General features: G+C 49.2%; 1 protein-coding gene across 5 annotated transcripts in view; it reads right to left on the reverse strand.

Moving 5' to 3' along the window:
- Csmd2 (CUB and Sushi multiple domains 2) overlaps nt 1–22,511 on the reverse strand; it is a 579,269-nt gene that overhangs the window by 240,139 nt on the left and 316,619 nt on the right. For 4 of the 5 annotated variants that reach the window (XM_005395117.2, XM_013519719.1, XM_005395116.2 and 1 more), the window contains exons 11-12: nt 14,634–14,737; nt 13,774–13,886 (exon numbers count right to left, since the gene is read on the reverse strand). The exons of the other annotated variant lie outside the window; for it this stretch is intronic. In XM_005395117.2, coding sequence (XP_005395174.1) covers nt 13,774–13,886; nt 14,634–14,737 — 217 coding nt within the window. The remainder of the gene's footprint in view (nt 1–13,773; nt 13,887–14,633; nt 14,738–22,511) is intronic. 5 annotated transcript variants of the gene reach the window in all.

Genomic DNA, 22,511 nt, shown 5'->3' on the forward strand with positions numbered 1-22,511 from the left:
ATATGGTCTCTGTCACCAAGGAGCGAACAGACAGGAAAACAGACATTTAGGACACAGGTGAGTGGTGCTATGGAAGCACATTGGGGAAGCATCTAACTCAAACAAGGAGGGAGCACATAGGACTTTAGGAACACCAAGGGTTCAGTGATCATGGCAACTAAATCTTCATGCAATATAGCTCCCCCCAAGAAAATTACAACTAATGTGTATAAATCCATCCCACACTGAAAAAAGATGCCAACAATTAAAATGAAGACTGGCTCTGACCTTGCACTTAAATGACTTACCTTACCACTTACCCATTTTTTTAGTCATGAATGTCTTGCAGTAATCTTGATTTTTAAAATAGTGCATCAAAATATTATGTATCTTAATTACTGAGTTTTGGGCCCCACGGTTAAAATTTTGTACCCAAGGAGAATGCCTCTCTCATCTCTCCGGAGTCCCAGCCCTGGATCAGGGAGGGCTTCTTGGGGAGGTGAAGTCTGAGCTGAGGTCTAAGACTGTGGAGGAGCCAGCAAAATGAAAATGTGCAGGTGAGAAGCGGGAGGAAGGGCTGTCCACGTGAGGGGAAGAACCTGGGCCCGGTCCCAGAGCTAAGGCTGTTTATAGGACTGTAATCTATCAGGGTGCCAATAACTGCCTAATATTATCAGAACTGACTTCTAGTTATATAATTCTAGCACTGCTGCCCGCACACACTGTGAGCATTTGACATATATTGACCCACTGTACCTGGACAGCAGCCCTGCGAGCTAGATACTCTTTTCCCCATATTAAAGGTGAGAAAATTGAGGCACAGAGACATCAGGTAATTATCCAAGGCCACAGAGCTAGGAAGTGGTGGATTTGAGACTTAAACTTGGTCTGCATGGCTCCGGTGCTCCTAATCCCTGTGCTGCACTGCACCCTGCAAGTCCAAGCATTTCTGCAAAGTGATGAGAGATGAAGCTAGGAAGTTAGGAAAGGCACCAGTGGGCAGGACTAAACAGGAAAGGGCCTATGCAATCTGCTAAAGAAATTGTACTTTCCAGGGTAGGAAATGGGGAATCAATAAAGGACTCCATTCTACTCACCATTTGATATTTTGTATGTGAGAAAGATTACTCTGACCATTGTCCGGAGAATAGTCTGGGGGTGGCCCTCCTGAGGCAGGGACAGCATTCCTTCACTCAAGGAGCATCTTAGCGCCCACCGAGTGGGAGCCGCTGTGCTGGGTCTTGCGGGCTCAGTAGAGACCCAGGGAGATGCAAGCCCTGTCCTGTCTAGAACCCTGTCTAGAACCTCTAGAACTTCCACTCTAGTGAAAGGCTCACAGTGGTCTGGGAGATGTTCTGGTGGCATCCTGGATGGTGCACAGGCATAAGCAATGGAAAGAAGCAGAAAGATCTAGGAGATGTGAAGGAGGAAGTCACAGCTATGTCATCAGTGAGAAGACAGGAGGAGCAGAGGGGAGGGCTCCATCAGGCCTCAAAGGTTTGGCCTGCACACGGGGAATAGCTTCCCTGGGATGAGAATGCAGGCGGAAATGCAGGGCTCACCACTAGGGCACACTGAATTTTGAGTTGTGGTGGGACCTCCCAGGGGAATGTTTTAGTATAAGGTAGTTATGTCAGGCAGCCTGAAGTGTAGGGGAGAAGCCTGATCTAGAAATGCAGACTCTGGAATTCAGCTCATAGATAATAAAAGAAGCCACAAGAAGGATGAGACCACTCAAGGTGGGCGAGAAGAGGTGTGAGTTCAGGACAAGACATCAGGGGCAGTGTAGGGAGCAGCTGCATGGCAGATTGCAGTCCTGGAGGAGTGGGGTTGCAGAAGCTTAGAGGACAGGGGGTTTTGAGACAGACGATCAATAGGCTCAGTGCTGTGAGGCACTCTACGTAGGACCCAAAAGCAGGTTATCCAAGGGAGGATACTCTTGATGTTGGAAGGAGTAGGCTCAGGGTCATTGTGGAGCCACTGCCCAAAGGTAGAAGATGAAGAAGACATGGGGAGAGTGGAGAAAAATATTTTTAAGAAGCTTGACCATATTTAAATGCTAGAGAGGAGCAAAGAAAGGAAGAAAGAGAGGGATAGAGAGAGAAATGAGAGAGATGAAAAGGGAGAGGGAGGGTGGGGAGAAGGAGAGAGAATGGAAGGGAAGGGGAGGGTAGAGGAGGCAAGGGACTGAGGGCCTAACTGAGGATTTGGAGAAGAAGTGGAGAGGTGGAGAAGGTAGCATGAGGCTCCAGAGAAGGCAGAGGCAGGAGACCCTGAGATGCTGGGGGACTGGCCTTAGTGACCAGCAAGACTTCTTCCCTCCCGATCAGAGTGAACAGGGAAGGGCTGGCAGTGGTTTTCAGGCAGGGAGGCAGGAGGGAGGCCCTAGATGATGCAGGATCTTTTATCTAAGTGCAGTATGAGGTCAAGATCTTTGGTAAAGGTGAGGTGCCAGTCATGGGGACAAGGATTGGATGCTGACAATTCCATCACTTTGCAGAATGGCAGACTAAGGCAAGGTGGACAGCCATGCACCTGTAGGCACCAAACGTGACAATAACTCACATGTAGGGACACCAGCTCGCAGGGCTGGGTGTCTGATCCTACCTGTCCTCAGAAACTTGGTTCATAAAGACCTACAGAAAGGCACTGCAGAATGGATTGGGGTTGGGGCTGGGCTTGGAGAAATGGAAGGACAATGGGGGAAAGGAGTTAAGGATATTGTTAAAAGCATGCCTGTAGCTGGGCATGACGAGCATTACACACTTGTAATCCTAGTACCCTAGGAGGCTGAGGCAGGAAGATGGTGAGTTTGAGCCCTGCCTGTTCAACTTAATGACTTAATAAGACCTTGTCTCAAAATAAAACATAAAGGGCTGGGAGGTGTAGCTCAGTGTGAAGGCTCTAGGTACTGCCTAAAACACAAAAAATAACCAAGTGGTAGCCAAGGGCCTTAGGTCAAGAAGGAAAGAGGTAAAAAGAGCAAGAGGCAAAGGGGTAACTCAAGAGATCAAGAAAGGGATAATGAACACGAGGAGGGGAGTGACAAGTGGATGAGCTGAAGACCCCAGAGCAGGATGTGTAACCTTGAGATTTCAGAAGGGCAGAATGACAGGGTCCAGCTGCAGCCAGAGTGGAGGCTCTGGAAGAAGGGGGAAGCTTGAGGTTCCGAGGAGAGAGGAAGAGACACATGACAGTGGTGAATGGTAGGAGGTGGGAGAAGTCAGCTGAGCTGAAGAGAGGATAAGGTCAAAGGAGAAGGTCATGTAAGTGGGATACAGTGGGGAGGGGGCTTGCGAGCCACCTCTCCAAGATGATGTGCATGATGGTGTGGGAGGAGGAGTTGCCAGCCGTGGAGAGGCCCACTGTGTCATGGCAACCACAGGGGAGCCTGGTTCTAGGGTGCATTTGAAGAGGTCCAGGAACAGGGGTTGGGTTGATTAGAGAACACAGACTGGAGCAGGCATAGTGGTGCATGCCTGTAAATCCCAGAACTCTGGGAAACTGAAGCAGGAGGATTGAAAGTTTGTGCTCAGCCTGGGCAACTTAACAACTTAGCAAAACACTGTCCTAAAGAAAATGTAAAAATGAGGGGATCTGGGGATGTAGACCAGGGTGAAGGCACCAGGGTCAATCCCCAGTACTGCACAAAATAAAAACAAGTAAAGAAAAAAAAAAAAAAAAGAAGAAGAAGGAGAAAGAGAAGGAAGAGGAGTGGGGAGGAGAAGGAGAAGTACCGAAGCTAGGAGGTGGGGAGTGGAAAGACAGCAGGTGGGCTGAGAGCTGGGCAGTTCCTGCCAGGAAGGCAGACGTGGCTGGTGGCGAGCTTCTTCCCTTGGTAACGTCTGTCTTGGCCTGGGTCTTCAAGACAAGCTCATTAACAGCCCCGATGGGAATACAGGTCCTTGCCATCCTGCAGAGGGCTCCCTGGGCTCTACTGCCTTGTCTGACAGGCCCTTCACCTTGGGCCTCCTGGTCGGGTGCTGACCAAGTCTGATGTCAGAACCCAGAATTACAATTAGATAAATGGAATTTTGAATTAGGGACAGAGTCACATGTAATATCCTTTATCGGGTTTAACATAATTCCACTTTATAAGTCTTTCTCTCATCTCTCTCTCTGCTTTTGCCTACCAAAAGTGATAGGGGAAGTCTATGCAGACTGATTCTAAAATGCCACAGAATTCCATCCTGACCGGGCTTCCATATTTGCTTTTCCCCTTCTTGGCTGTTTTATCCTTATCAACAGTGATCCACCTCCTGGTCTTTTCCCCAGGTTTTTCAATTTCTGACTAAATTGGAATCCTCTTTTATGACAGTGTTTGTACAGAAGGCAATGCATCATGTGCCCGTAAATTCACTGGCTATTTGATGTGCTCCAGGAAGGGACACACAGCTGGGAGGGAGATGGGTGTCCCACCTGGCTACTGTTTGCTGCCTTTCTAGATAGGAAACTTCATTTTTTCATGGTCCCCTCAGCCTGAGTTGGTAGTTTCTTTCCTCCCTTTCATATGCCCTGGGTCTTTACTGTAACAGACTTTATAGTCTGTAAGTAAAGTCTTTAAAAGGCTTCAGCTTAAACCATCACCTCCTTCCAGACATTCTCCCTGCCTACACATCTGAAGTGGTGCCCATTTTCTTTTCTCTCTTGGCATCCCATTCTTTTCCTTCATAGCACTGATCACCTCTTGTATTTATTTGTTTATTCCTTCAACAAGTATTTTCCCAGTACTGTCTTAAGTTCGGGGCTATGAAAGGACAAAGGGGCAAACATCTTCTTTTTTGGCACTTACCATCTGACTGGGCAGGGGTCAAACTGATTCCCTACCTTGCCCCTCCCTCCCAGCTGCCCACCAGGAGGGCTCCCTTGTTTGCTGTCTCTCCACTTCCTTGAGGAAAGCCCTAGAAAAGCAGGCGTTGATTATGCATTGTAGATCACTGTGTACCCAGCACTTTGCCCAGAATACAGAGAATATTTTGTTTAATCATGAGCTCAGCTAATATTGATTGCTTGGAAACTGTGCCAAATGCCATGCTAAGTGCTAAAGATACTGATCTGCTTGACCCACAGCCCCTGCACTAAGAGAACACACAGTCAGTGGGGGTATGGGCGCGATTCCAAACGCAAATAACAGGCGAAAGGAGAAGGTGTAGGTAGACCTGACCACACATCCTGCAAGGTAGCAGACAGGCAGCTCCAGCTTCAGGCCTGGAATGCTGGACAGACTCATGGAGGTTGTCTGAACCAAAATCCTAGGATTCACCCCAGATTCCATCCTTTCCTTCCCCTCCTTCTAAATACTCCCCAACACCCTGCTCTCCACTTCTGTCACTGCCTGAGTTTAGCCCTCAGTTTCCCAACCGGATGGTGGTGGTGACCTGGTGATACCCCTGCCTCCCCTTTGTATTCCACACTCTACAAAGCATGGAAGATCACTTAGAAATGGAAATCTGATCCTACTGACCCCTGCTCATTGGTTGTCTCACAGCTTCCTGGAATACACAGGCTAAAACCCCAACTCTTCAGCATGGTGAGACCCTCCCTCTACCCCTGCCCCATCATGGGCTATCCCTGTCCTTGAGATTTGTACACCACAAACTGAGGGACCTGTAGGGTAGTGAGATAGTACAATGGTGACGGGCCAGACCTCTGAGGTCATGAAGTTCTGGATCTAAGTCCTGGCTCTGATACTAAGTCCCCTAGATCCATAGCACATTAATTATATTTTTGTAGCCTTAGTTTTTTCATCTGCAAAATAGAAATGATAATAATAACATCCCCTCTCAGTGTTGTCCTGAGAATCAAATGGGTTTGTGTGTATAAGACAACGGTCAAAATATCCAGCATATGGCATGTAACTGAGAGCATTTCTTTATTGTTACCGTCATCACCACTGCTTGCAGAGCCCCACTGGCTCTCCTGAGGCTTGATCTTAGCACCTGCTGCATGCTCTTCCTGAAACAAACAATCCCTAATTGCCTACCAGGCAAAAAAATCATCTTTCAGTGTCAGCGTGAGTGACTCCTAATCTGGGCGCTCCCTGGGATTGCTGAGGCAGACCCAGGAGCACTTTCTCTCTGGCTCCTGCCGCTCTGGTTGTTTCTGCTTTAGCAGTGGTGCTGTACTTTTGGATATGCATTTCTCACTGATAGATGGTAATTTTCTCAAGGCCCCCCAGAATGGAGTATCTGAAATGTCTGTATCCCAGCTTCTGGTGGATTGCAGGGTATGGAGAGGCAAGTGTCAGAGGGAAGGGCAGGAGAGGGTAGAAAAAAGGATGGTAGGATGGAGGACGAGTGCACAGTGTCTGGCGAAGAGTCAGAAGTTCACTGTGGCAGAAAGTTCAAGTGGTGGTAGGGAGATGCCCTGAGGAAGGCCATGAAGGGTGGGTAGAAGGAGTGGCCATTTGGCCAGCTTTAACCTTCAGGGCATCAGCTCTTGCATTCTTTCTCTTCTTTGTATCTCTAGAATTAATTCTAGTGTTTTATGCACACTAAGCTCACCAGATCCATCATTCAATCAGCAGAAACTCCTAGAAACTGACCAGGGCATGTTAAGTGCGTCAAGATGATACACTGGGCATGACTGGATCTCCTGGATGTCTTAGAACCACATCCTACTCTACTTTTCCACTTCTGATGTTGGGCAAGGTACCAGGAGATGAGAGCTTATGCATCTATAGGTGTAACTCTGGGACTTACACATGTCGCTGCCCATGACTGTCATGAACGGGAGGAAGGCGTGGGTAGATGAAGGGGTTGGCGTTCCTCACTCCCTATCTCCTTCCTGTACAACACTGTCACAAGTCTGTCGCTGGCTGGAGGAGCCTGAGAAACAGTGGCAAACATGGACAGGAAGAGTATTTAGGTTGCTGCCAAGCTGTCTGCATTAGCCCCAAACTGGAGCTTATCATTTGGAAAAGACCAAGAATTTAGAGCGTATCTCACTAACAAGTTACACTCTGAATTTCGGTGCTGTAGCATCCTCAGACATTTGCTGGCCCAGCCCCTAAGGGCCAGAACAAGCTGGACCACTGGACCTTCTGGGAGGGGGTGGCCGGTGCTCCTAAATAGCTAAACTTTGATTCCCACCTTCTGGAAAACCTTTAAAAGCATCAGGAAAGCCCAGTGAGTGTCTTAGAAACATGCCTCATGTTATTCCCAGCCAGAGTTGGAATGTTTGAGCTCCCCAGCATATAGGAATGAGGAAAAAGTACAGTTGAGCTGAAAATAGCAGAGGAGAGGCTGTCATGGTCATGTGCTTGACATCTGGCAGAAAGAGAAGCAATGTCCGAAAGGGAGTGGAGTACATGGTGCTGATCTGCTGCCCTTGGCCTCCTTTCAAGCCCAGCTCCAGGTCCATCTCTTTCAGGAGACTCATTTATGCCCACTGCCAGAGTTTTGTGCTAGAGAAGGGGATGTGGACACAACCTGCAGAGGGTAAGTATTGATTCTCTTCTCCCTACTTGCTCTCAGAATTTATAGCCTCAACCCTCTCCACATGTCAGCTTTCAGAGTGAACCTGTCTCTTTTCTTGGGGCTGTCTGACCATCACCTATTTATCCTCCAAGCAAGTGTCAGCTCCCATCATTAGCTCCTTCAGGGAGCCTTCTCTGATGCCCTCGAACTATTCTCTCCTTTCCTCCCGCTCTTCTAGCATTTGCTCTTTGCTGGTGAAAACAGACTTTGAATCAGGTGAAGGCAGAGACAGCCTTGTCCTTATACCCTCAGTGTCCTGAACAGTGACTGCAACATGTCACAGGGCCTTAGAAAACACTGGGTCAACAGAGGACATCATTCCTAACACCAGTCCCCAGCAGGCACCCTTTGGGTATTATCTACATGGCCCTGCTCCTCCACTTCTGGGGCAGAGTCCCAATTCCTCCCGCCCCTGGACCAGCAGCCCAGATTGAGCGTCAGACTGCCAGATTCCAGGCTCCAGTCAGGAAGCCAGGAGACTTCCAGATTGATGTGAAAACTTGTTAGCAAGTTGTGTGTAATTTTATAATGTTTCTGGTAAGTGCTAATTGCCTGTTCCTTAAATATTTCTTGTTCTACTGGGAAGCAAAGCAATTGCAACTATGAATGCGTTTTCCACAGCTGGCCGCCCCCATAGAGGGAGACTGAGTTTCCAGGCTCAGAGTGCTCAGATATTGACAGATCCCAAGTCTCTTCCCCCAGCCCAATCTGGGATTGTGACAAGCAGAACTTGAAAATTTTCTGGGAAGCCAATGCCCCAGTTTTCCCACAGGGGCTGAGGAGGGAGGGATGATACTGCAGAGCCACCTGCCCGTCCCAAGATAGCATCTCTGTCTGAATTGGGGCAGAGGGAATATGATGATGATGGGGCCAGGTATGCCAGGGAGGAGTGGCGAGTGATGGGGGTGAGAGATCCTTGCCCTCAAATGTCTCGTGCCATTCTGCAGGACCTCTGCATCTCTCCCCGGGCCAAGGTGTCTATCAGGTATGGAATTCCGCAGGGGCTGGGAGAAACAGAGGAGCAAGATGGAGTCAGAAGTAATAGTGAAGCTCTCAGAAGAGCTGCAGGCCTGGGGAGGCAAGGGAAGGGAGAAGTTTTCAACCTAACATTTCCTAAAGGCCAGGTCCACTGTTGGGAGCTTTGGTGCCCCGAGTCTTCAGGAGACCCTGGCAAGGTGACCAGTTACCAGCCCCTCCTCACAGATGAGGAAACTGAGGCTCATTGATGATGAGGGACAGGCCCATGGCTCCCGGGAGAGCCAGACTGCAAGTTAAGTTTGTCCTCTTGGGATGACAGGGATAGGCTCTTGGCAGTGAGCATTGGGAGGTGGTAAAGTGGATCAAAAAGGAACTGAGGGTGCTGAGGAGGCCTGTGATTGGGCCTATGTGAAGTCACTGCAGTTTAATTCTGTAAAGCTTTTCTGAGCACATGCTCTGTGCAGGAATGGGCCTGGCCTAGTAGGACTGGAGAGATGAACAAATCGTAAACTCTGCTTTGAATGGAATCCTAGGAGCCGGAACTCGGTTTGGAATTATTATCACAGAGTACTTGGGAAAGCACATGAAAGATTGTTAGCTCACCCTGAAGTCCACAAGACATTGTCATTAAAGTCTTTTTTAAAATTTAAAGTAGGAGAGCACTGTGCCAGACTTGGATTCTGGGAAACTCACTGTGCGCCATGTGGCGGGTGGGTGGGGTGCATGCCGGGTAGGAGGGCTGCGCTGTCTGTCAGGACAGTGGAAGAGGGGTGAGGGAGGGGCTCAATGACAGACAGAGCATGGGATGCTGAGAACTGACAGGATCTGTGAGCTGAGGGAGAGGTGGGGAAGGGGGTGGACGTGAGGCCTGGAAATGGAATGGATGGCAGTGCTGTTCCTCAAGACTGGGACACCGCTAAGGTGAAGGGGCCAGGGCAGTGGGGTGGAGCGATAAGCATAGTTTTTGGTGTTGTTATGAACTGAACATGTCCCCCCAAATTTATATATTGGGGCATTGAATCCTCGTGAGGGTACATGTATTTGGAGATGGGGCCGCAGAGGAAGTAATTAGAGTTACACGAGGTTATAAGGGTGGGGACTTGATCTGAGAGGATGTAAGTTTTTTGGTGAAGAAACACCAGAGAGTTCATGTTCTCTCTGGGGAAAGGCTGCTTAGGGCCAGGGTGAGAAAGTAGCCATTGGCAGGCCAAGAAGAGCGCCCTCATCAGAGGCCAAGTTGACCAAAACCTTCATCTTACACCTCTGGCCTCCATACCTGTGAGAAAACATGAATTGTTTAAACCACTCAGCCTGTGGCTGGCTAGGATGCATGGGTTGGTTTGAGAGGTTTGAGGGGATCCCTGAACAGGAGTAATGGTAGGTACCAATGCTGATGCTGACAGATGTAGAAGTCACGGGAGTTCATGGTGTAGCTCAAGCCATGGGAATAGATGCAACCAACTGCAGAAGTTACCAGAATAAGTAGGGTGAAGGCTGGGGACACAGCTGGTAAAGGGGCAGTGGGAAGCCACACAGTGGGGATGCAGGGGCAACCAGCAATGGTGGGGAATCTGGAAACTGAGGTGAGAGAAGAGTCACATTTGGGCACTAGCGTACTCAACCCCGCACCTTGGTACAGCATAGGATGCCTTTTATCATTAAGGGTTAAGATGGGTGGGTTTTACTCTTTAAATAGAAAGTCATGGTGAAAGGCAGAAGGAGGAAGTGGGCTCTCTTGATTGAACCCTTCCCAGGTTCTTCCCACTGGACAAAGGTCAGGTGCTCTGTGATGCCCTGCAGCCTCTGCGAGCTGCATTCGGCTTCCTTGCCCCACATCACACCACAGTGGGCCTCTCACTGCTCAGCCAGTCCAGGAGCAAGAGCCCCATGCGAGTGCCCCAGTGAGGCGGGGACCTGAACCAGGGGCTGTTGGAGCCAGCACAGCCACAGGAGGCAGACTGGGCCGGCGTGGAGGACAAGGAACCTAGGAGGTTGGGTGCAGGGGAACGTCTGTGACTTGCAAAGGGAAGGCAACATCTCCATATCATGGAATTGTGTAGAGTTTTTTATGACCTCATTTCACTGTCAGAGGAATGTCCTAAGGCTGGTGTTATTATCTGTTTGATGAGTGGTCAAATTGAGGCTCAGAGAGACCGTGTGACTATCCCATGATCACACAGCTGAGATCATGGTGGGATTCCCCCCAGGTTGGCCCGATTTGAGTCTGTTTTATCTTCATGGAACCTGTTGCATTTGGGTAGACACAGCCAGGAGGGTTAGTTAAGGTTTCTCAATACCTGACTATCCTTCCTAATTTGTTCCAGAGCCAAGAAAGAACCCTGCTGATACCATGTCTATGACCAGCATAGTAGAATGCATGTTTCTAGCCAGGTCTTGGCGGCTTGCTATTACGACTGCAGTGCTTGGTATAGTATTGGGCACATAACAGGTGATTAATCTATGCTGCCTGAGTGAAATGAATGAATGAACAAAACCTCCAACTCCAGGGACGTGGAATCCAGGCTTATGATATATGTTGCATGTGAATGGGGCAAATTTTTGGCTTCTATAAAGATTTCATAAAGAATTGAAATTCTGTAACATTGGGAGGCTCCTACTATGGGGGAAAATCATAAGCTTTTAAAACAAGAGGGACCTGGCTCTGCCCCTCTCCCCAGATCTCTCTGTGACCTCAGGCAGGTCACTTCTACCTGTCTGTGTCTCAGCTGCATCATCTATAAGGTAGCAGCTACTGTGTGGTTGCTAACCTTGCATGAGATGAAGCAGTGATTTTCAAACCAGTGTTTAGCTATGAATTCTGTCCTAGAAGAAGGTTGACAAGGAGTAAAAGAGAAGAAAGGAGAAAGAACAGAGGCAGGGCCAGACCCCTCCATGCTAGGTATCCTGTACCCCACATCAGTATCCCTGGGCTACCCCTGTCTTTTCATGACCCTGTTTGAAACCTGACATAATGACCATAAAGCTTCTGGCACGTAGTAGGCTCTCAACAAATGTTACATCCCTTTCTTTACCAGTGAAGTCATATCAAACAAATCAAATGCCTCTCTCCTGTTTGACAACCCTTCAAATATTTGGACGTAGCTCTCCAATCCCCTGAGTCTGCCTTCTTTCCCGTCAGGTAAACACTCAAGGGTCACAAACATTTCCCACAGGGACTGCCTTAAATCCTTTCCTTATCTATCCCTGGCTGAGGTCCCCACATTGAAGCTTGGTTTTTGGAGCCTGACCGGGGCAGAATAAAGCACAACTAACTCCCTTGGGTAAATTATAGCACTTAATTTTTTAATATTTATGTGTATTTTATTGTATCTTGCTATTTAGCCAAAAGCTCTGTCTTCTCCACACCTTTGCTCACTCTGTCTGCTGACCATTCCTTCTTTCAGGCTCATGTCATTTGTGCCTTATCCAAACCATTGGTCAAACTTGGTTGTATCAAGGTCATGCTGATGACACAAGGTCATTCCTCCTCATGTCTGGAAATATTCACTGCTAAATATACATGGACTTTCAGCAGGGGAAACTTAGAAACTTTGCTTCCAAATCTGTCCCATTTTCAAAGTAGTGAGGGACAGTGCTAGGACCTGAATCAAGGTCCCTTGATTTCTGCCTGGGGCTCTTTCCGTGGCCCTACAGCTTCCTTTGTATAACTTTATACTGTCTCCTATTTAATGATGGATGGACTCGCTCAGTTACTCATTCATTGCTGTGCAGTTTCCAACATTTCTTATTTTCACATTTATTTTGTAACAGTCTACATGAATTTCCCCATGACTTAGGATATATACCTCCAATTCACAGATGAGGAAGGAAGCAGAGCCCAGAAAGATTCCATGACCTGCCAGAGAGCTGTACAGTGACAGAACCAGTACCTGCCCTCAATATTTGTCACCCATTGTATCCTCTGTAGCTCTGCTCCTCTTAGACACATGGCTTAGAATGTGTGTTAGTGCAACATTCCTCTTCACTCTAGGGGACCTTGTGGTATGATAGTGTTAGCATAGGGAATACGAGCTGTCCTTTTGTTAAAGATATGTTAAAGTGCTATCTCCTGGTATCTACAGATGTGACCTTCTTTGAAAATTGCATTTGTAATCCAGTTAGCATGAGGCCATAGCAGAGTAGGGTGGGCTCCTTATGCTGGTGTACTTACAAGAGGGAGAGAGACACACAAAAATGATCTGCTGGCAAAGGCAGAGACTAGAGAGATGTAACTACAAACCAAGGAATGCCAAGGACTGAGAGCTACTACTAGAAGCCATGAAGAGACAAGGAATTCTGCTACCCAGACATCCTCCACTGTTACCTGGATGTCAGACCTCTGGCCTCTAGACAATGGGAGGATATATCTCTATTGTTTTGAGCCACCCAATTTGTGGCACTCTATGGAGTCAGCCATAACACCTCCTGGGCACCCAGTTTGGAAGCAGTTCTGGTACTATTACAGGAAGACCCTTTGGCACACTTGGGCTAGGAAAGCAGGTGTATATATCTTCCAGCCTCTGTACCCTGCCTCCTATCCTTTAGTAGTCACTGGGTCATTTTAGGCTCACTCCCTTGATAAAGTGTTCTTGCCCCCTTTCCTATGCGCCCACTGGCTGTGTGGGCCACCATCTTGCTTTACCTCTAGAGAGGAAACCACCCAGAGAAGGCCCAGATCTGGCATATTTGCTGCTCGAAGGCTGGTTTGGTGTCTAGTATCTAACAGGGCTTAACAACTACTCAGGAAATGACTTCTCCTTCCTTTTTGTAGGCACAGGCATTAGCTCTCATTGGCCAACAAGAAATTTGGGAATACCTAGAAGAGTGATGGTGGAGACATGTCTGGGGCCTAGTGTTTGCAATTCCTTTAATTACTATTCCCAGCAAGAAATGAAGGCTTCATGCATTCTCTTCGGGCCAGGGGTGTGTGTCTGTCCTTAGTCCTGTGCAGAGTCACTCACTAACTCCACAGCACCCAAATAGAATAGCCTGGGAAGCCAGTGTCTCTAGTGCAAAGACTGTAACAATAAGTGAAGCTCAGCAAGTTTATAGGACCTCATAAACATCTGCCTGAATCAGATGTGAATTGAGCATGGAACTGACACACTGGGTGCCTGGTATTTTAAGAGGTGTATCCCAGATGATCCTCAAAACAACACAAGGACCCACTGACCAAAGAAGGAATCAGGGCTCAGAGAGTTGAGAAGAATATGTCTGTGGCAAGGAAGTTACTACAAGGCTAAGCCAAAACTTGAACCCAGGGCTTTAACTCCAAGTCTAGACCCCAAGTCTCTGACTCCCAGGGTGAGTTCATTGGGTAACTCCCCAGAGCAGTTACCTTCATAAGAAGCCTTGAATCCCAGGGAGCTGCCACTGCCATCCGTCTGGAAAAGGAGCCACATTTGATGGTTGGTGCTGACGATGAGGTCTGGGACCGAATTACCTGTCAGACTGTTAGGAAAGAGGTGTTTAGAGGCGTGTCCCCTCCCATGGCACTCATGGAGAGTGACAGCCTGACTGCAAGAGCTTGGAGGATATGGAGGAGCCAGGCCCACTGCAAGATCTGCCTGTCTCTGCAGCTGGCCCACATGTGCTCGACAGTATATCCTTGCACTCATATCAGGCTACTGTGGTGGGCAGAGGAGAACTCAAAGCCTCCCCAAAGTAAAGGCCAACATAGCAGAACCCATGGACATCTGATACTGTCCTTTCCCTTGACTATACCACATCATACTGGCCATCCTTGGGTCAGAAAACATGCCCACCATGTCTATAGGATTCCAATTTTCCAAAGCCACCCATGTTTTAGATCGTTCTGAGCCTGAGGGAAGGTCAGACAGCCATGGATGGGTATGGCTGGGACTACACACTATTGGGTGGAGAAACAGGGTCTGCAGAGGTGCAGATAGCCACATGGACAGCTCCAGGTTGCCCATAAAACCTCTATTTGTCCCTTAAGGGACAGCTCATTCTGGACACTTTTCATGTGAATCCCCATGAGGATTTGGTCAGTGCTCAGTTCCCCCTGGCTGACGTACAGACCGGTGGAGGGTTTGTCACTGAAATTAGGAATGTCAAAAGACACTGTCCTCACATGACCAGGTAGAACTAGGCAGGATTTGGAAACCCCATACCACCACCCTCAGCCAAGGTCCCTTGTCATCCTGGCCTCTGGATAAAACTCAGGGCTTCACTTACATGTAGAGAACTGTCTTCTGGTCCCCATCCTGTCCACCGTCCCCGACCGTCAGGGTGTCATACCCCCTCTCCAAATCAAACTCCTCAAAGGCCAGCTTGATCACCTAGGGAGGGAGCACAGGGTTAGTCACCAGCAGGGGGTTCAAGGAAGACTCCAAAGCCTGGAGACTAGGCGGAAATCTCCTCACTGTGTCCTGATGACCCTAGTCACTGGTGACCCCATCCGACACAAACTGACAATTTCTGTGCCACCCTCATGAGCCTGAAGTATTTCTCTCCAGGCCACCCGATCTCTGGGGGCCCTTATGTCTCTGAAGATGTTCATGGCACATCTGGCCAATTCTGGGGGCTGTCACAGCAACAGCAGGCACATCTGGCCAACTGTGAGATGATTGGACTCTTTCTTCATACTTCAATGCCCAGAAATCCCCATGGGGTTGGTAGTGATATTTCAGGCCACATGTGGATTCTCAGTTTTCTTGCCCTAGGGACGGACCTGTAGAAGCTTCGCCTTGCCTCTCTTGGCCTGTTTTTCTCCATTTTTTTTTTATTTATTTCTTTGTTGAATGAATGAATGTTCTCAGAAAGAGATTTCAACAAGATTTTTCCTTCTTCACTTGTTTTAGTTCTGCCTTCACAAATATGTCCTAAGCACCGGCCACATGCCAGGTTTGGGGAGGAGGTTTCCATGGTGAGCATGACACTGTCTCTGCCCTGGGTGAGAAGAGAGGTCAGAGATGTAAACCGATAACCACAACACCAAGAGACAGGTGCTAAGGTGGGGACTGAGGAAAGGAGAGAATGCTGTAGTGGGGGAGAAGGAGGCCACTCAGGTGGCAGCATCTGAGGGAATTCTAAAAGCTAAGGAAGCCTCCGTCAGACCAAAGGGGGTGGCTGGGAGAAGGAGGGGATGTTCTGAGGAGTCACAGCCTGAGCTGTGGCTGGGATGAAACACTCCAGAGCAAGCTGCTCAGTGTCGGCTCACTGCGGGTCTACAAAGACACACAGCCGCCAGCTGCTGCTTCACTCTTGGAGACTATGTGGCTGGGCATTCCAGGCAAGGGGGGACATAAGAAGCCCAGAAATTAAGGAACCTACCTAGATCCGCACCCAAAATGTCTCTTGTTCCTCCCTTGCAAGGAGCTGGGGGAAAGGGACAAAACCGAGGGAGCGGACACCACCATTCTGGCTGCTCACGTGCAGCCAATAGGCAAGAATGGGGCGGGGGTGGAGGAAGTGCCAGGCTTTGCAGCCAGGAGGGTGAGCCATGGAGGATGGAGGAGAGGTTGGGGGCTAGCTCTGTAACTAGGTGGAGGGCAGAGTGTAAGGCGACCTGGAGGTTTCTGGCCTGGGAAGTTGAGCAGTGAGTGGCAACCATTCATGAGGACAGGACACAGAGGCAGCTACTCCCAGTGTCTAATCTGGGGCTCACTTTGTCCATGTCAACCTTTTGTAATCTGATGACGGTCTTCCCTCCTCATTGGGGAGGCGGATGCTGATTCTTTACTTTCTACTCTATACCCCAAGGAGTATGGAATTCGTGTGGGTATTTTCTCCAAGTTTTCATTGTCTTTTTCTGCAGCTTTCCTCTGTCTGAACCAAACAGCACCCACATGCTGCCAGAATGCCAGCAGAGCTTCACCCCAAGTGCCTTGAGTATCTGTCTAGAAGCAATTGACACACCCACATTCACGAGCCAGGTGTCCTTTGCGTGGGTGTGGGAGTCACAGAGCAGTATCTTTAGGTCAGAGCATCCCTGAGCACATCAGTAGCTCCACAGGCTGACTCAAGGGAGAGAGTGATTCCACTGGCTTGGAGAAGGGCTAAGGAGAAGGAGATTTGTGGAAGAAATGAAGCCTAGGCTGCTTGTAAGCTGAACTGGATGGAATTTAACCAATGGACACAGAGGGGAAAGCAACCCAGTTGAGGTGGAGCAGTGAGACTTGTCCAGAGACATCTACTTAATCCAGCATTGTTTAAGTGAGAGGGAAGCAGAAGGTGGTGATTTGAGAGTAGTAAGAGAAGCCAGGGCTGTCTGTCATGCAAGGGATTTGGAGCTTTGTCCTAACAGGTGAGAGCTCTGAGCAAAGTCTCAACATGAGAGGTAATTATTTAGTGACTTAGCAAGACCCTGCCTCAAAATAAAAGTCTACAGCATTGAGGGGTGATTGAAAAACAGGAGATAGGGCTATAGCAATAAACTAGTGAGGGAGGATACAGGTTGATAGCAGCAGTGGTTGGGCTGAGTCAGAAAGGATGGGATGAAATTCAACAATCAGCAGTGGGTGGAGATTCCTTAGCCCTTGTGGGTTTCCATCCAGAATGTTCCCCGTTGGCTAATGGCATCACCAAAGGATCACTCAGGTTGGAATCTCTCACATCCCATAGTCTGCTATGTAAAGCATTGTCAGAAGTCCCATTTCCAACCCTGAGACAGAAGAAGAGACCATCATATCTGCTCCCTGCTGACCTCTTCACTCCCCACCACATAGCCAGTACGGCCATCTGAGCTCCTAGGCATCACATCGTGGTGGTCTAGTCGCCACCAGAGCTTTGCTCAGGCCCCTCTCACAATCTGGTACCTGTCACTTGGCCTCCAACTCCCTCTGGTTTGAGCACTTTCCTCCCTTCACTGTCTCATCACTTACCTGCTGGTCTGTGGCTGAGCAGTTGATCCACTCCTTCACTACCCCATCAAGTCCCAGAGGGAGAGGCCAGGCCTGACCACCTCCACCACCAGGCCCTGGCAGCACCCCAGGCATATGACAGAGGCTTAGGACATTTTCCAAGCCCTTCCTGATTTTTCAGCATGGACAGATCGCTGGTTCTGGGATCCCTTATTGTATGAACAAACTTAGCTGTCCTAGGAAATACATTCTCCTCTGAGGACCACGTCTCTGTTACGTCTTTCCTGCTCTGTTGCTGTGGCACAAACGCAGCCATATGCAATGTGTACTTGAGTGGTTGTGGCCCTGTCAAATAAAACTTTCTTTACAGAACAAGTGATAAGCTACACGTGGCCCATAGGTCATAGTTTGCTGGGTTTTGCACCAGGAGATTCCTGGAGGGACTAAATTATAGCTCTTGACCATCTTCAGAGGTTACTTCACTGGAAGAGCTGATACCTACAATGTGGTTGAGTCTGTCCCAAGCACTTCACACAAAGCAACTCATGTAAAACTCACAGTAGCTGCTCAGATTACCTGCATTCTACAAACTGGAAAGCCCAGGTAAGAGAGTTGAGGCAACTTGCTAGGCTCACAAAGCTGAGTGGTAGAGAGGGATTCTCCAGGCTCTTTGGCATTCTGCTCTATACCTGAGAGTATCCCAGCGAGGACCATGGCTTAGCCACTCAAATGCTCCCTTGAGCTCTTTCTGGATGTTAGCAGGTGCTCAGCAAACACTTTCAGCACAGAAAATACCACGAGACAGCTGATGACTTGTGGGGATTAAGGAGCCTAGCTGTGCACTGTCACCACATCAGCCCCTTTCAGCCAACCCTGGGGCAGAGGACACAGCTCACCAAGCCATTTCCAAAATGGGAGTGTGTGATGATTAGGCCTATTATGGGAAAATATTACTGTGAAGGCCAGAACTCAGAGCCATAAAGTGATTCCCATGACCAGTCAGAGCCACCAGGAAGTGATCTGTGTTTCAGGGCACAGATCCTAAGGTGGGGGCTAGTTGCCGGGGGAAGACTGTTCCACAGACACGCAGGGCAGCTCTGGGAAGGCCCCCAGCGCACCATGTCCTCAGGCTTTCTTTCTTTCTCTTTTTTTCCTCCTCTGCTTTAGCCATTGTTTAAAGACAGGATTCTGTAATGACTCATTAACCAACATGCAGATCAATCAAGCTCACAAAGCACCTTTCTGAGGCAGGAGAAATGGCAGCATGAGAAAGAGGCACGATCAAAGAGGCGCATTTGTATACAGCTCAGACACCCAACTTAAGCCCATTAGATAAATGAATAAACAAACCCATCGTCCAGGACATAATTACTGAGCACCTGCCATGTGCCAAGCACTGAGCTAGCTGCTTCCCATAAGTTATCTCGCTTGCCTGACAATTTAGCAACCAATCTAAATGCCAAGGACATGGCGCAGGCGGTGAGTGCAGGAGGGCTGCAAAGAAGAGCGCGAAGGAGGGAGGTGCATGGAGGAGGTGGGTGCACCAGGCCTGCAGGGAGTGGGGGCTGTGGACTTGGTTCAGGCACTGCCAGGAGCAGTGAGAGGGAAGGAAGGGTGGGGAGAGCAGGGCCGGGAGAGCAGGCTGGATGAGTCTGCGGTTGGATTCTGCCCAGCAGCTGGAGCAAGCAGTCTGGGTTTCATGGTCAAGCTGATGGGTTTTATTGTTATTTTTACTTTTTTTTTCTCTTAAAAAAATTGATGGGGAACTATGATCAGTATGGGAGGAAGACTGGAGGCAGAGAAATAGGGCAGGAGCAGGTGCCGGGCCCAAGAGCGGGAGAAGGGCTTGGCATGTGGGCAAAGAGAGGGTGCAGAGGGAGGGCTGGAGACTGGGCCCCTCAGAAAACAGCCATGTGTCCTGAAAATTGTGTCAGGGGATGGGACTTTGGAGGATCGTTCCCCATGCTCTGGGAAGCACTGTCCAGGATGAGTCAAAGAACAGGATTTAGGGCCTACCAGGCCGGGTCCAAAGTTTAGGTGAGGCTTTTGATGACCTGACAGCTCAGGGACATGTTTTATGTTTGTTTGGTTTTCTGGTACTGGGGAATCAAACTCATGACCTCACCCTTGCCAGGCGGGTGCTGTGCCGCTGAGCTTTACCCCCAATCCTTGTTTTTATTTTTGATACAGGGTCTCACCATATCCTTCAGGCTGGCCTTGAACTCACTGTGTAGTCCAGGCTGGCCTGGAACTCATGGCAATCCTCCTGCCTCAGCCTCTTGAATGTTGGAGTTATAGGCATGTTCCACCAGGCCTGGTTACAGGCATTTTTTTTCCTGAAAGTGGAGTCCCCAAAGATCTGGAGCAAGGCTGCTATGATAGGTATTTTCTCCAACAGCCTCTGCTGTCCATCCTTCACCCTGCTCCTAAACTCAGTGCCTTGCTACTGCCAGAATAGAGGTTGGAAATAATAGCTTTCGGGCCAACTCTGGTCCCCAGCCTCTTTTTATATGGACCCTAGAATTTTGAAGGGGCTTTTACATTTTAGAGCAAAACTCCAAAACCTCACAACAAAGATATGCAACAAACATATCATATGCTCCTCAAACCCTAAAATATTCCTATATAGCTCTTCATAGAAATAATCTGCTAACCTCTACACAGAAAAATGGTTTTCAAGCTGGGTTCCTAGGCTTTAGGTTCCCAGGGTTCCATAGACATCCTTGGCAGGGGCACCAGCAGAGGCGAATAGGATAGCATGGGCAGGGCCAGACTTCCACCAAAACAATTCCATTTTGATCTAGCCATTCTGAGATTTTGTTTCATGCATGGATGGTATTGTTTCCAATGTTCCTTTGTCCTCTTCATTCCTTCCCAACAGAGCCCAGAATTTGGGGAGAATATGTCAACGTACCCAACCAGGCTCATGGCTAAGGATGAGTATGTAACAAAAGTCTGGGCCATGAGATAAAAGCTGAGGAATCTTGGGGTATTTTCCCATCTTTCTTTTTGCTTTTCCTGGAATGTAGATGGGGGGATTGAGATGAAGCAGTCTTCTGGTGATCATAAAGATGAGAGCTACATGCAAAGAATGGCAGAGGGAAAATACAAGGTACTCTAGACAATAAAGGAACCCACAAACCAACCCTGGGCTCCCTATCACTGGGCTTGGTGGGTGGAGAAAACAAACTGTGTGTTGTTTACACTTCAGTGGCATTTTCTGCAGTTCACAGCTACTCATGACCTGTAGGGTGCAGATTCTGAAGAAGGGTTTTCATCACTCGGAGAGACTGCTCAGTCCTCACCCTCCGGATGTAATTCAGCACCTTGGCATGGAGACTACAGGCTTCCTGCGCCCATGCCTGCCTCTTCTCAGCTCTTCAGAGGCCCCCACAGTGCTGTGCGGTCTTAACCACCCACTCTGCCAAGGGCACCTGTGAGCACCCAAGGGCTGACCTTGGCTTACTAACACTGCACCAGCACGGCCGCTGCCCGGGGCCAAAGGGCGCTCGCTGTGCCTGGACACGGGGTGCCCAGGTGCCTCCTGCCGGGATAGCTGGAGAATGGGTTCCTGGGGCTCTGGGCAGGACTCTGGCTGGACGCTCTGGAGCTCCAGGAGAGAGGGAGGCTCCGGCGCTTCCTCCCAGCAACAGGACTGAGGATTTCAGAGGGTTCTGGGGGTTTGGCCATGACTACAGTTTAACTTTGGTTGGTTGGAGGCTGTAAACCCTTTTGCTCACTCACTGCCTCATTCACTCATTGACTGATGGATCCGCGTGCGCATTTGCCCAGCAGTCAGCACATTCTTACCAGTGCTGGGCCTTGGAGAAGCACGTGCAGGTGGCAGGGACGTGGCAACCGCCCTCAGAGCCCACAGTGGAGGAGAGAAGACCATGGGGCCCCAAGGGCACAGGGAGCAAAACAGTGAGATGAGTGCTGGGGCCAGGGGAGTCTGCGGTGAGGCAGACAGCAGGGACGCAGTCCTGTAGGGAGCGGGCTTGTCTCTGGCAGCAGGGACATGTGTGCTGGGACACTGGGGCCTCTGCTGGTTCCAGAGGTGATGTCAGCATAGATTGAGAAGTGGAAACAACTATATGAAGGAAAGGGATTGGAGGGGGTCATTAAAGAGTCCCTCTGAGCCACTCACCCAGGAGAAAGGGACATCAGAAGCACATGGGAGACATCTCTCTGATCACCAGCATGTCACTTGTGGCTGGCACAGAGAAGATGCGAGCAAATGTTTGTTGAATGAATAAGTGAGTGAACAAATGGACCAATAAATGTGATTTTGACTTTTGCACTGGTGGGTGATCACTTGCCTGGAGAGTTACCCCTCTGATCTTTGGGACTACAAAGGGAAGAGTGACACTAATGATCCTCCAGGAGTGAAGCATAAAACGCTGTTAGATTCGGCTTTGAAGTTCATGAAATGAGCTTTCCTTTCCCTCTTCTTTGCTCAGCCCCTCCGTCTTCCCTCCAACCCCATTCTCATTCTCTCTCTTGTTCCATTTTCCCTTCTTTTCTGGGGAAGGTGGATTGACTTTCCTGATCAAATCCAGGGCCTCATATGCAAATTGGGTCCAATGTGCTGTTCGCTTAGTAGCTGCAAAATAAAGGCAGATATGTGCAGGTCAAAGGCCCCAAGCACGTCTGGGTTTCAGTACTGACTACAGACATCTTTTTCCATGAGGCAGGGCTCCATGGTCCTAAGCTGAGGAGGCCCCAGGACCACAGACTGGACCTCAGGCCTGACAGAGGCAGAGACACGCCCAGGAGCTTCTCTCCCGTCAGTTAGCAACATATTCAAACTTCTGCCGAGCTCTGTGCTCACTGTGGGAGCCATAAACAAAAGCCTATCCCTGCCTTCAGAGTACTCAGAGCCCTGGAGGAAACTGGTATTAAAGACTGCACACTAAGATGAGGTGCTGGTGGGATGCTGGAGGGACCAGGAAGGAGCAGGACCTGGTGGAGTCAGAGAGCTTTTCAGCAGGACTGGGTCTCCCAGGACAGCAGGGCAGGCTGTGCCCCGAAAGGTCTTGCAGGGCCAGATGTGTCTAGGAACCAGAGGCCAATGTGGCTGAAGTTGGGGCTGCCCGAGGGAAGCATCAGGGGTGGGACATTGTGCTTTGTGGCGGGTATAGGACTGGGCTTTATCAAGTCAGCTTGGCTGGTCCAAGCCACCAGGGTGCTCTTTAAATAAAGGTTCCAAGCATTTCAACCCCAGATCCCCTGAATCATGTCTCTAGGGGAA

The sequence above is a fragment of the Chinchilla lanigera genome, unplaced genomic scaffold (genome assembly GCF_000276665.1).
Source record: "Chinchilla lanigera isolate Chin_1 unplaced genomic scaffold, ChiLan1.0 scaffold00051, whole genome shotgun sequence".
Taxonomy (NCBI): domain Eukaryota; kingdom Metazoa; phylum Chordata; class Mammalia; order Rodentia; family Chinchillidae; genus Chinchilla; species Chinchilla lanigera.